Genomic DNA, 12,590 nt, shown 5'->3' with positions numbered 1-12,590 from the left:
GGAAAGTGGTTTATTAAGAAAGACACCACACGTTATATTGTAATTGTTTTTATTTGGAAAGTGGTTTATTAAGAAAGACACCACACGTTATATTGTAATTGTTTTAAAGCATTTATTGAGCAAATTTATTGGTTCTGTGTGACAGCTTCTCCGGTGCCGGCGGCCTTGCCATTGAAGCCTCTAAACAACCGAGCTTGCAAATAATATATCTTTGTTTTTATTTCTGTTTTTTATATTAGTATTTTGTTTGTAACATATTTAACCTATATACAATAAACTTATACTTAACTATAACTAAGAAGCTCGCCTGCCAAAAGTGATTTCTAAACTTGAGCAGAACAGACCATGGAGAAGTCTTCTGTGATCTATTTTGTAAATATGAACATTTGAATGCTTATGAGATAGGACAGATTTGACTTGCTTGACCTAACCTGAGAATAAATAAAATAAGGTAGAAGGTGTAGGAAATTTAGCACCGTAAAACAACATGTACACTAAATATTCCACTCTCATTAATGGAGATAAGCACTGAAATTACTTAAAGTCATTACGCAGAAGTTAAACCAAAATTATATGAATTTAGACATAGCCTATTTGTAATGGATGCGCTTGATTACTTTTCCTGTGGTATGTTATGTTTTAATGACAGCGAGGCGTACTGTAGGTGCACAATAATTTATCTTTAAAGTAAACTGCACATCTCATGTTAAGAGAAAATATTTTTAGCGAGAACAATGATCAATGATACGCACTTACGTCGATATTATGGCGGACACTGCTGGATTTGGTGGAACGGTATTGTCCGGTTTGAATAGGACCATTGACAATAGCTGTACAACCACAGCTGCACGGAAGTGTTGATGTCATGTGAAGGCATCTCCACAACATTATGAAAAATACCACTGTATCTGAAAGATACAACTTGAAGAAAACGGTAAGATTTGCACGTTTCCTTTTTAAAATAATTTGTCAATGATAGATTCAGAGTCAGATAATTGTATTTACACTGCAATAAATATAGGCCTATATTTTTCCACTAAAAATAGCTAAAAGATGTTTACCTTATCAGCAAAACTGCATTAATTTATTATAATTAAAAAAAATAAAAAATTTGAAATATTAATGGGCCAGTGGAACTCAGTATTCTGAGAACTATTTTAAACTGTTTTTTATTAATATTTTGATATATTTATTCTAAAACATAAGGATACCGGATGATTTTTAGCAATAAAGATTTATGTGTATGGCACAAATGGCATTTATAGTCCGTATCTCATATTCCTTAATGTCTTGTACCGTTGACGGTGTTAAACATGGTGTCACGTGGATGGGAATATGCATAGAAATGATATGCAGATGAGGTTATGCATAGTAAAACTAGGCGTTGTAATCTCCATATATGGTGATTTCGGGGAGGAGTCGGGGTGGAGATGCACGTACACACAATCTTACCCTGACTGGGATTTATAAAGAGATTTTTGCGCAGGTTCTGGCGTACGCATGGTTTTATAAATCTGAAAACTTTTTGGAGTTTACGCAAAATCTAGCTTTTGTGTCTACGTACACTTTTAGGATGAAATCTACGGAGAGTTTTATAAATGTGACCCCAGGTGTAAATGCCCTCTGAAATGCTTTCGAGATGGATTTAAATCTGATCTCTCAAACCACTTCAGGGGATGGTCTGGGATGCATTCCAGATGAAACTGGACAAGTATAAATGTATCTGGCTGTTGAAACCAAGCAAACATACACTCGTTTTCATCCTTCTCTCCACTCTCTGAGGCAGAAGTCTCTAAACTCATCCTTTCCAATCATCCTACTACTTGTCCGCTTGATCCTATTCCATCTCATCTCCTTCAAGCCATTTCTCCTGCCATTGTACCTGCACTCACTCACATCGTTAACACATCCCTTCACACTGGTGTTTTTCCCTCAACATTTAAACAGGCTCGTATAACCCCACTTCTTAAGAAACCGACTCTTAACCCAACTCTTTTAGAGAACTACAGACCGATTTCCCTTCTACCTTTCATTGCAAAAACACTTGAACGAGTTATGTTCAACCAAGTCTCAGCCTTTCTCACACAGAACAACCTCCTGAACAGCAACCAATCTGGCTTCAGAAGTGGACATTCGACCGAGACTGCCTTGCTTTCATTCACACCTCTGTTCATAAATTTGCTCTGGCTACCAGTAGCTGCTCGCATTAAATTCAAGGCATTAATGTTTGCCTACAAAACCACCACTGGCTCTGCACCCATTTACCTAAACTAATTACTTCAGAGTTATGTGCCCTCTAGAAGCTTGGCATATTATTGTGCCATCTCAAAGAGGCACAAAATCACTTTCACAGACTTTTACATTAACTGTTCCCTCCTGGTGGTATGACCTGCCCAACTCAATCCAAGCAGCTGAGTCCTTACCCATCTTCAAGAAACGACTAAAAACACATCTGTTCCACCTTTATTTGACCCTCTAACTCTAGCACTTTCTATTCTATTTTAATTCTACTTTATCTATATTTATCTTCTTTTTTTTTATAACCCCCCCAAAAAACAAACAAACAAACAAACACTGGCTTTCTATTTTTTCTATTCTATCTACTTGTTATTCTTTGTGTGTGTGTGTATATGTGTGTATAATATATATATATATAAAAACATAAACCTTGCTACGTGTACTGCGTTAGGCTAACCGAGACTTGTCATTTGCACTTATATATTGTTGCTCTTTTGTTAGTTTTGACTGCTTTTATTGTCCTCATTTGTAAGTCGCTTTGGATAAAAGTGTCTGCTAAATGATTAAATGTAAATGAAACCACATATGTGTCATGTGTATGTTCCTGTTGAGTTCCTGTTTTCCTTATTGGGTCCTTCCAGTTCCTTTTCACATTATTAGTATCACCTGTTCTTGTTATTAGTTATCCCCATCACCTGTCTGGCCCTCGTTATCTACCCTATTTAGTTCTAGCCCGTTCAGTTCTCCCTTGTCTGGAATTGTATGTCAATGTCAACTCTTTGTGCTATGTGTGAGTCCCTGAATTAGATAAACGCCTTTGTTTTGTATTCCTGGTCTCCTCGTTCCTTGCGCCATGCTCTTCACACTACCACCAACCGTGACAATATGTAAACTTTACTGCTCCCAAAATATTAAAAGAATAAACATGTGAAAGCGTGTTATAGGCTATATGACATGTTATAGTAAGATATGTCCGCACTAATGCAACACGCAGCGTTGTGGATGAGTAGTTGAGTATCTTGTCAGCAAATAACCGACAAGCTAACTGCCGCGAATTAAACTGTTCATGCAGTTGCTTGTTTTCTTACACTTAGCAGTATGCATGTATTGGCTTTTGCATTTCTTGGTATTGCATTTCTTTTGTCTCCTGCTTTATTGGGGGGCAAATTAATATATGTTATATGTGCAGCAGCAGCATATCTGTGGATGTATTAGCGTAGCAGATCTATTCCACGAATATAAAACACATTAACATTGCCATGTATATTACCATGCTAATCTCTCCGAGAGTTGTCATGGCAGAAATATTCTTGTGTCAATACAAGCAAAATGAACAATGTGTTGAAATTTTACAGTAATTTCTGTTTTCACCTTTGACTTCTGGTGGTGAACTCACAATATAGCAAACAGTCTGGATTATCATGATAATCAGTTTACTTACCATAGACAGTAACACTGAAATTCTTGTATGTAGTTCCCCTGCTGCTGAAGATGGCTAGTTTATAAAGTCCAGAGTGTTCAGTTCTGATGTTTCTTATGGTCAGAGATCCAGTCTGACTGTTCATTTGGAGTCTGTATCTAAATTTCACATTACTGTTAAATATATCAATGACTTGCTTATTGATTTCAGCTATACGAGTGTATTGAGGTCCAAACATCCACAGTATCAGATCATCTCTCTGTACGTTAACATCATTGTTTAGAGTGGCAGAATCTCCCTCCATCACTGATACTGACTTCACTTCATGTGTATTACTGCCAAATGCACCTGGAGAAAACAGACAATCTCAGTGAGTAAATAAAACCCTGTTTCAGATCAAACAGGAGGAAGGAAGGAAGATCTAAAATCTTCTTAACAAGTCAAAGAAGACCATACTATTACCAAATTACATGTCATAAAAAGGATATAAAACACATACCACTCAAGCTCAAGAGACCCAGAGAGAATAAAGTTGCTGTGTTAATCATTTTCATTTAAAAGGCTCTTTGATTTTTATAACTTCCAAATGGCACAATTCAATGATCATCTACTCCACAAATATGACCATAGAAGAATTAAAAGCATTTACAAGTGAAGGACAATCCAGCGATGTGAAAATGGGTTTGAACTCTCTCTCTCTCTCTCTCTCTCTTCCTCTTTCTCCCTCCCCCTCAAATTCCAGTTTTTTTTATAGTATAAATATATCATAGCTTTCATCTTAAAAGCAATCTAGCTGTTCTTTAATGGTCATAATTTTGCAAGTAACTTTATTTTAATTAATTACTCTGTTAGTCATGTCAAATGCTGCTGATAGATATGTGATACATCACCGTGTTTAGAAAACTACTACGATATCGTGTAACCTCTGAATGAACATCAGCACAGGGACAAAACTAAATCCAGGGTCCTGGATTTACTCACAAAACAAGAAACGTTTTCCAATTTGATTCGACTAGACAGCAGATGCTGATGTTTGTCATGTTCTCTATTGTTACAGCATTGCACTCTCAGTTGTTGGGGTTAGCATATTATCATTCTTGGTGGATTAAAGATTTAGCATATTTTAGAAAGTCTGCATCATATGACCTACGCAAAACCTAATCAAATGGATATTTAATATAAAAAACAAACAAACAAAAACAATGTTTATGAGCATTTAGTGTTTACCACTCTGACCTATGACCTGCTTTTGTAGAGCAAAATGTGCTTACATTGGATTTCTATTGGGGTTACACTTCAGCATATAAATCAAAGTCATAACAACAATTCCTTTTTGAGATTAAAATAAATCTAAATTGTCTTTAAGTCTACAGGTTAATCTATCAATTCTGCATGAAAGATGACCACTAAGCTCTTTTAGCTTAATTCTGCAAAACATTTTCACATTTGTTTCCAGTGAAGTGTAAAGGGTTTCACATGACCATAAAAAGCCTTTCATCCACTCGCTGCGGTCACAGACACAACAACACACTTACACACACGTACATTCTTGTGTGTAAAATACATAGGGTGACCATACATGCCATTTTCCCAGGACGCGTCCTGGCCAGGATTTCTATATTGCCTAAAATATCTAGGTTTTGGCTTTGTTTGCGTGCAGACCGATCGGTGTATGACATCAAAATACCATACAGACGGTTCCTTATGCTTTCAAAATGCTCTCGAGGTATTTTGATGTCATACACCGATCGGTCTGCACACGCAAACAAAGCCAAAACCTAGATATTTTAGGCAATATAGAAATCCTGGCCAGGACACATCCTGGGAAAATGGCACATATGGTCACCCTAAAAATACATGCACTTTTCACCAACAAAACCACATGGGTGAGTTGGTCCCCTAAAATAACTAAAGTGTGAAATATCTCATGTTTATTCTTTTTTTAAAAAGAGGCCTTTTACACAATAATACAAAGTGAAACAAAGCATTATACCAGTGTTTGTGATAAGCATGCCAATGAATTTAAATTATATTTTCATTCCAGACAATGCATGTTACTGCTGCAGTGGCAATGCTGAAAGAACTTGTTAGCCTGTGAGAAATTAGTATTTTGCATCTTTGATGATGGTGGGTGGTTTCCTTATCAGAGATGACTGCGAAAGATATATAATCTGCTTAAGCCGGCTGGCTAATATATAGCATGAAACTGCAGTTTCACAATGCTTGAATTACACTTACGAGTAACAGTAAAATGCTGCAAATCAGTTTTTCTTATGCAACGCGATTTACACCTTTACAAAGCTTATCTTCTGTGTGTTGAGCAATAAAATGTCTCTCGACTTCCATATAGATCGGGATAAAAACAACACCCATCAATGTGCCATCCGGCGATAGGTGGCAGTAATGCACTTGTGTGTCAACGATCCGCCGTGAAACAACAAGACGACGTTATCAGTCAGCGTTGGGTCTCCTGAGGTAAAACAGCCAGTTCACGGTGCTTCATATAACTGTACAATTATAAAAAGAGAGTTTGTTAAAGCAGCACTTTACCGAGACATTCTGTTTAGTTTTCATCTGGTTTAGTGCTATTTGCGCGTCTTTTCTGGCGTCTGCTGACTGAAAACATTAAGCCTAGCAGACAACGATATGAGGAACTAATGCTAAAAACATGAAGACCTGTGATTTTGTGTGTGTTTTTATGCTCGTGTGTTTGATCATTTCGATTATTTGGAGCAATAATGGTATTGTTTTTGAATGCCACAAAAGTCAAGTATGACAAGTATTGATTTGTTTTCAAACAAATTCACATCTGCGTATTTAATTTTTGTATTTTTAACTTGATCTATTATTGACATGAAGAGCCTTAATTGTAACACTCTATTTGATGATGAAAGAATTGATTTGATAACTGATTTATTTTAGATTTTGGCATTTCTGTTGCTCCTACCTCACAGCAATTCACCTACAGTTCAGTGTCTTCACAGCAGTTCACCAAGGAATGGCCCCATTAGCCTAAAAGTGAAGAAGATAAAGTTTGTGAAAGAAAACTGAAAACATGAATGTTCCAGAGCCCGGCGAAATAAAACAGGAAGATATTGAACAACAAATCGGTTGGTGTTTGTTCTTAATTCTTTAATAAGGTATAATACTTAAAGCTGCAAAACCTTTTTATTAAAAATGATCCAAAATCAATTGCTGAGCAAGTACAATTACAAGAACTGAGTGTTCAAAACCATCTCCATACCTTTGCCTGTTTCACAACGGTAAGCTTGTGAAAATGTTTTATAATTTGAGTGCTTCGGGTCATTTGCTTTGAGTTATGTCAGGTCTGAATACGTGGGATTACTGTAATTTCAAAAGATTTGTATTTCAAAGAGAACAATTGTTCTTAGAAACATTAAATTGCTTTTTGAGGTTAAAAGAACAATTTCTTTTGATGACATTCGAATGGTTTGATGATTAGAGATTAGACTGTACAGAAATTGAGATCTACAGATAATGCTAACATTAAATGTAAGTAATGTGAAGTAATGTTTGCTAGATGTCTTGTATCTATTGCAACTTAAGTCTCACAGTTGTTATGTTTAAAAATAATAATTGGATGATAAATTTACCCAATTCAAATGAATGCGTCATAATGTTCATATTTCCACTATTATGTCTGGATACTTTTCCTTTCACATTTCTCTCTGAGTTTTAATTTAATTTAATAATTTACATTTTCTTTTTTTGGGATTTGCTGAAAATCAAACTATTGAAACTTTCTAAACTTTTTATTATTATTTTTTTTTTACTTTTATTTTAGACCTGATTGAAGAGAACAAGAAAATTGAAGGACTCACTGAAGTGGGGGAGAAACATCAGTTCAAAACTGAAGAAACATCCTGGAGATCCTCATTGAAAAATAAGAATATATGTTTCACTTGCCCTCAGTGTGGAAAGAGTTTCTCATGCAAGCAAAATCTTGAACTTCACATAAAATTTCATCGTGGAGGAAAGCCATATGCCTGTGATGAGTGCGAGAAGATTTTCACAATAAAAGGAAACCTTATTGAACACATGAAAATTCACACTGCAGAGAAGCCACACATCTGTGATCAGTGTGGGCAGAGTTTTGGACAAAAACAAAACCTTGATGAACATAAACAAATCCACAACCTGGAAAGGCCGTATAAATGTGATCAATGTGGGAAGAGTTTCCCATTTAAAGGAAACCTTGACGAACATATGAGGATCCACACTGGAGAGAAGCCGCACAAATGTGATCAGTGTGGGAAGAGCTTTGCACAAAATGGAAACCTTAATGAACACATGAAAATCCACACTGCAGCGAAACCATACACATGTGATCAGTGTGGGAAGGGTTTCCCACAAAAAAGAAACCTTAACGAACACATGAAAGTCCACACTGGGGAGAGGCCATTCGCATGTGACCAGTGTGGGAAGTGTTTCGCACATAAAACAAACCTTAATGAACACATGACAATTCACACTGGAGAGAAACCACACACATGTGCTCCGTGTGGAAAGAGTTACGCACGAAAAGGAGCCCTTAATGATCACATGAAAATCCACACTGGAGAGAATCTGCACAAGTGTGATCAGTGTGGAAAGAGTTTCAGAAAATCAGGCGTTTTTAAAGTACATCTGCTTACTCATTCTAGAAAAAGATTATTTAACTGTGACCAATGCGGTAAGAAGTTTTTTAGGGCAGATTTCCTGAAGGACCACATGAAAGTTCATACTAAGGAGAAGCCTTATGTATGTTCTTTGTGTGGAAAGACTTTTAGACAGATTGGTAATTTAAAAATACACCAGAAAAGACACAGCGGTGTGAAGGATCATGCTTGCTCTGAGTGTGGTAAGACTTTTTTTACAGATGGCGCACTGAAAGTGCACCAGACAGTTCACACTAGAGAAACACCTTACAAGTGCTCACACTGTGACAAGAGATTCAAACGGTCAACATATCTGAGAATACATGAGAGGATCCACACTGGAGAGAAGCCATATCACTGCCATTCATGTGGGAAGAGATTCACTCATTTTTCTTCTCTAATCGGTCATAAAAAAAAATGCATGTCTGAAATTACAGCAAGTAGTTTGAGTTCTTATCTTTAAGACTGCATCAAACAACTGTATTTATTAATTAATCAAAGATTATTAGAACAATAATGAACTGACTGTCGATTATTTCAGATGAATATTTTTTTTTATTAATCATTGTTTTTAATAATTGTATTATTGTTATGCATTTGTCATTCTATGTTTTTATATTCGTTAATCTTTTAATTATTTTCTTTCTCTCGCAATGCTCGCTATTGTTGTTTTAATCTTATGGTTGTATGGTTTGTAAGAAATAAAAGAATGTCTCGGTTTCAAGGTTTTTACCATTGCAGGACAATGTTGTGAAGCAGTACTTTTCCATTGTTTTTGCTTTGCTATAATAACACTTGTTGAATTTGTATGGCCAGACTACGTCTGGCCTTTGAGACATTGGCATTCAGATGCTCTGAGCATTGAAACACACGCATTTTTTTGTTGAAATAACTGTTTCTTCTTAGTTTGGTATATTAGGGTTGTGTGTTACACCTAATGTTGTTAAATGAATGTTTATTGCATTATTTCAGTTTCATGTGTGTTACCATGATGGTGTTTAGCGTTTGTGTGAATGACACTGTGCACCTTCTATACATGTTATTATTTAAAAGCTGCTTGTGATGGGCTTTGGTTCATCATGTGACTTTTTCATCACCACTTGCATTTGGTGGTTGTCAGTGTATTACAAAAGTACAAAATAGATTTCAATACTTCAATAGATTGGTATATTAACATTATATCGGTTAATGAAATTACGGTATTTAACTGCAAACTAAAACGTTGCTACCTTATTTTTTACGGTAAAATTCTGGCAACCACAGCTGCCATTTTTTTACCGTAAATTTTTTTTTTTTACAGTGTATGCTATTCAAAATAAAGTTGGTACTGTGAGGAACTGGGGAGGGACTAGGAGAGAATAATAGTGATGGCGAGATTAAGAGGAGGACAATACTGTAAAGCTGCTTTGACACAATCTATTGTAAAAAGTGCTATATAAATAATGGTGACTTGACTACACTTGATCTATTGTGCTGTAGCAGTTAATGAAATGGTCTCTAACATGGAAAGGAAGCAGAAAAAACTACTGTAAAGATGGAAGTTGTTTCTATTTGTTTTTGAAGTATTATTGAATTTTTAAATCAACACACATATTAAGAGAAATAATACTATAATAGAGCAGTTTTTACTCATTGCAGTACATTTCTAGTCCAAACACGTACAATAAAGTGAGATCTCTGCTGATGATCATGTAAGGCTTGTTTTGTCACTACTAACAGCTGCTGAAACACCTTTATAATGCATTTCAATAGCTCAAATTTTCACCTCATTCATTATGCTGATGTCTTCCGATCACCTGTAAAATGCCACTTCGATTTTTTATTTGGTGTGAACAGCCTGAAACAAACTACTCCACCACCACATCTACAAGACATATTTTTGACAGCATTTATTTAATTATAAGCTGTGCCTAAACTGGATGTGGCACACGGCACAACGTGACAGGACAAAACCCCCACATTTATGAAACAATGTTTCATGTAAAAACAAAAATCTAAACACCAATGAACAAAAGCACAGCTATATGATGTTGAATTCAATTGGAGTGATATATGTTACAAATTTTTACATTTCTGAATTAATTATTATTTTTTTATTCATACTTTTACTTTTTTTTATTAGAATTTTTTAAAAATTGCATTTATTTGTTTGTATTTTCTCTTTGTCTATTTGTTGATAGGGAAAATAAAGGTAAAGATAAAAAATGGATTAAAATGTCTATATTTAATGCACAAACAAAATAGAAATACATAGAATGTGAGCTTTTGGTAGAAACAAATTCAGTAACTTTACATCTTCATAGATGGATAAACAAAACACAAACGCTTAAATTATGTGAATTAATTAAAACATCAATTCAGTAACTGATTAATTTTTTATTTTGGCAGATCTGCTCCTATAACACAGTAATTTACCTTCATTGAAGCTCCTCCCACAGCAATTTATTAACTAGATACAAAAGTTGGTCAAGACAAACTTTAAGTTGGCTTGAGAAAAACGGACCAGAAAGTTTAAAAAAGTTTGAAAAGATTAAAAAGTTTTAAGTTTGATGGTTTTCAGTCTGAAATAGTTTGAAGTTTAAAGTAGTTTTAAAAGCTTAAAGTTTGAATGTTTTGAAGGCAATACAGTCTGTCAAGAGATAGATAGATAGAATCAGACTGAAGATAGATAGATAGATAGATAGATAGATAGATAGATAGATAGATAGATAGATAGAATCAGACTATAGATAGATAGAAATGCAGCTGCTAGAATACCCATGTGGTTGCTAAGGTGTAGCTATTCGGTTGCTAGGGTACTTAGGGTGGTTAATAGAGTAGTTGCTAGGGTACCCGGGATGGTTGCTAGGGTGTTGCTATGCGGTTGCAAGGGTACCCGGGGTGGTTGCTAAGGTGTTGCTATGTGGTTGCTAGGGTACCCAGGGCAGTTGCTAGGGTGTTGCTATGCAGTAGCTAGGGTACCCAGGGTGGTTGCTAGGGTGTTGCTATGCGTTTGCTTGGGTACCCGGGGTGGTTGCTAGGTTGGTTTGGACAGTTGCTAGAGTGTTGCTATGAAGATAGATAGATAGATAGATAGATAGATAGATAGATAGATAGATAGATAGATAGATACAGACTATAGATAGATAGAAATGCAGCTGCTAGAATACCCATGTGGTTGCTAAGGTGTAGCTATTCGGTTGCTAGGGTACTTAGGGTGGTTAATAGAGTAGTTGCTAGGGTACCCGGGATGGTTGCTAGGGTGTTGCTATGCGGTTGCAAGGGTACCCGGGGTGGTTGCTAAGGTGTTGCTATGTGGTTGCTAGGGTACCCAGGGCAGTTGCTAGGGTGTTGCTATGCAGTAGCTAGGGTACCCAGGGTGGTTGCTAGGGTGTTGCTATGCGTTTGCTTGGGTACCCGGGGTGGTTGCTAGGTTGGTTTGGACAGTTGCTAGAGTGTTGCTATGAAGATAGATAGATAGATAGAAATAGTCAGATTATGGATAGATAGATTTGGAGTTTGTAGAGTTAAAGCTCTAGGAGGAGTTAGAGTCAGAAATTTTAGTCTCAGAAGAAGAATAATAATGTAAAATGTAAAAATGTAAGTTTAAGTCAGATTTCAGTAAGTTGGCTTTCTCAAGCCAACTTAATAAATGCTGAAAAATTCTCATCAGTCTTCAAGTGAAGTATATAGAGTTCATGATAGAAAGGAAGCAGAAAAGTTATTTTAAAGATAGTGTTATTTGTATATAATCTGATTCTACCACAGACACTTACAAAGTGAGAGTAATAAAGTGAGAAATCTGCTGATGAGCTGGTTTAGAAGTGTCACTATTAAGAAGAAGAATGTAAAATGTAAAAATGTAAGTTTAAGTCAGATTTCAGTAAGTTGGCTTTCTCAAGCCAACTTAATAAATGCTGAAAAATTCTCATCAGTCTTCAAGTGAAGTATATAGAGTTCATGATAGAAAGGAAGCAGAAAAGTTATTTTAAAGATAGTGTTATTTGTATATAATCTGATTCTACCACAGACACTTACAAAGTGAGAGTAATAAAGTGAGAAATCTGCTGATGAGCTGGTTTAGAAGTGTCACTATTAACATGCTAAAATGCCTCTATATTGAATGTCAATAGTTACTGTTTTCGCCTCATTCATTATGCTGATGTCTTTAGATCACCTGTAAACAGCCAGTTAAAGCTCATTTTATTGGTGTCACATTGAGGCCAACTATGTGACTTGTCATACATAGAAGACATAAATCTAATGAATCTATAATCTAACAATAAAGCATTTAT

At 35.7% G+C, this 12,590-nt stretch overlaps 2 protein-coding genes across 7 annotated transcripts in view; one reads left to right on the top strand and one right to left on the bottom strand.

The window, feature by feature from the left end:
* Positions 1–4,206, bottom strand: part of LOC107586972 (SLAM family member 5-like) — a 49,784-nt gene extending 45,578 nt beyond the window's left edge. Inside the window, exons 1-2 of the mRNA XM_016274555.1 lie at positions 4,158–4,206; positions 3,680–4,006 (exon numbers count right to left, since the gene is read on the bottom strand). Coding sequence (XP_016130041.1) covers positions 3,680–4,006; positions 4,158–4,206 — 376 coding nt within the window. The remainder of the gene's footprint in view (positions 1–3,679; positions 4,007–4,157) is intronic.
* Positions 4,207–6,036: 1,830 nt separating this feature from the next.
* On the top strand, positions 6,037–8,802 carry LOC107586911 (gastrula zinc finger protein XlCGF8.2DB-like). 6 transcript variants are annotated; one of them, XM_016274465.1, is made up of 4 exons: positions 6,037–6,133; positions 6,581–6,768; positions 7,464–8,230; positions 8,567–8,802. In XM_016274465.1, the coding sequence occupies exons 2-4, from the start codon at positions 6,714–6,716 to the stop codon at positions 8,777–8,779; spliced, it is 1,035 nt and encodes a 344-aa protein (XP_016129951.1). In that variant the 5' UTR covers positions 6,037–6,133; positions 6,581–6,713; the 3' UTR covers positions 8,780–8,802. The 6 variants fall into 6 exon arrangements, with proteins under 6 accessions (XP_016129951.1, XP_016129948.1, XP_016129947.1 ...); XM_016274462.1 differs by having other exon boundaries at positions 6,646–6,768; positions 7,464–8,802; XM_016274461.1 differs by having other exon boundaries at positions 6,643–6,768; positions 7,464–8,802.
* The last annotated feature ends 3,788 nt before the right edge of the window (positions 8,803–12,590 follow it).

The sequence above is a fragment of the Sinocyclocheilus grahami genome, unplaced genomic scaffold, assembly GCF_001515645.1.
Source record: "Sinocyclocheilus grahami isolate Dianchi unplaced genomic scaffold, SAMN03320097.WGS_v1.1 scaffold87.1, whole genome shotgun sequence".
NCBI lineage: Eukaryota > Metazoa > Chordata > Actinopteri > Cypriniformes > Cyprinidae > Sinocyclocheilus > Sinocyclocheilus grahami.
Note: the sequence above shows the minus strand (reverse complement) of the source record. Positions and strands in the feature narration are given on the sequence as shown.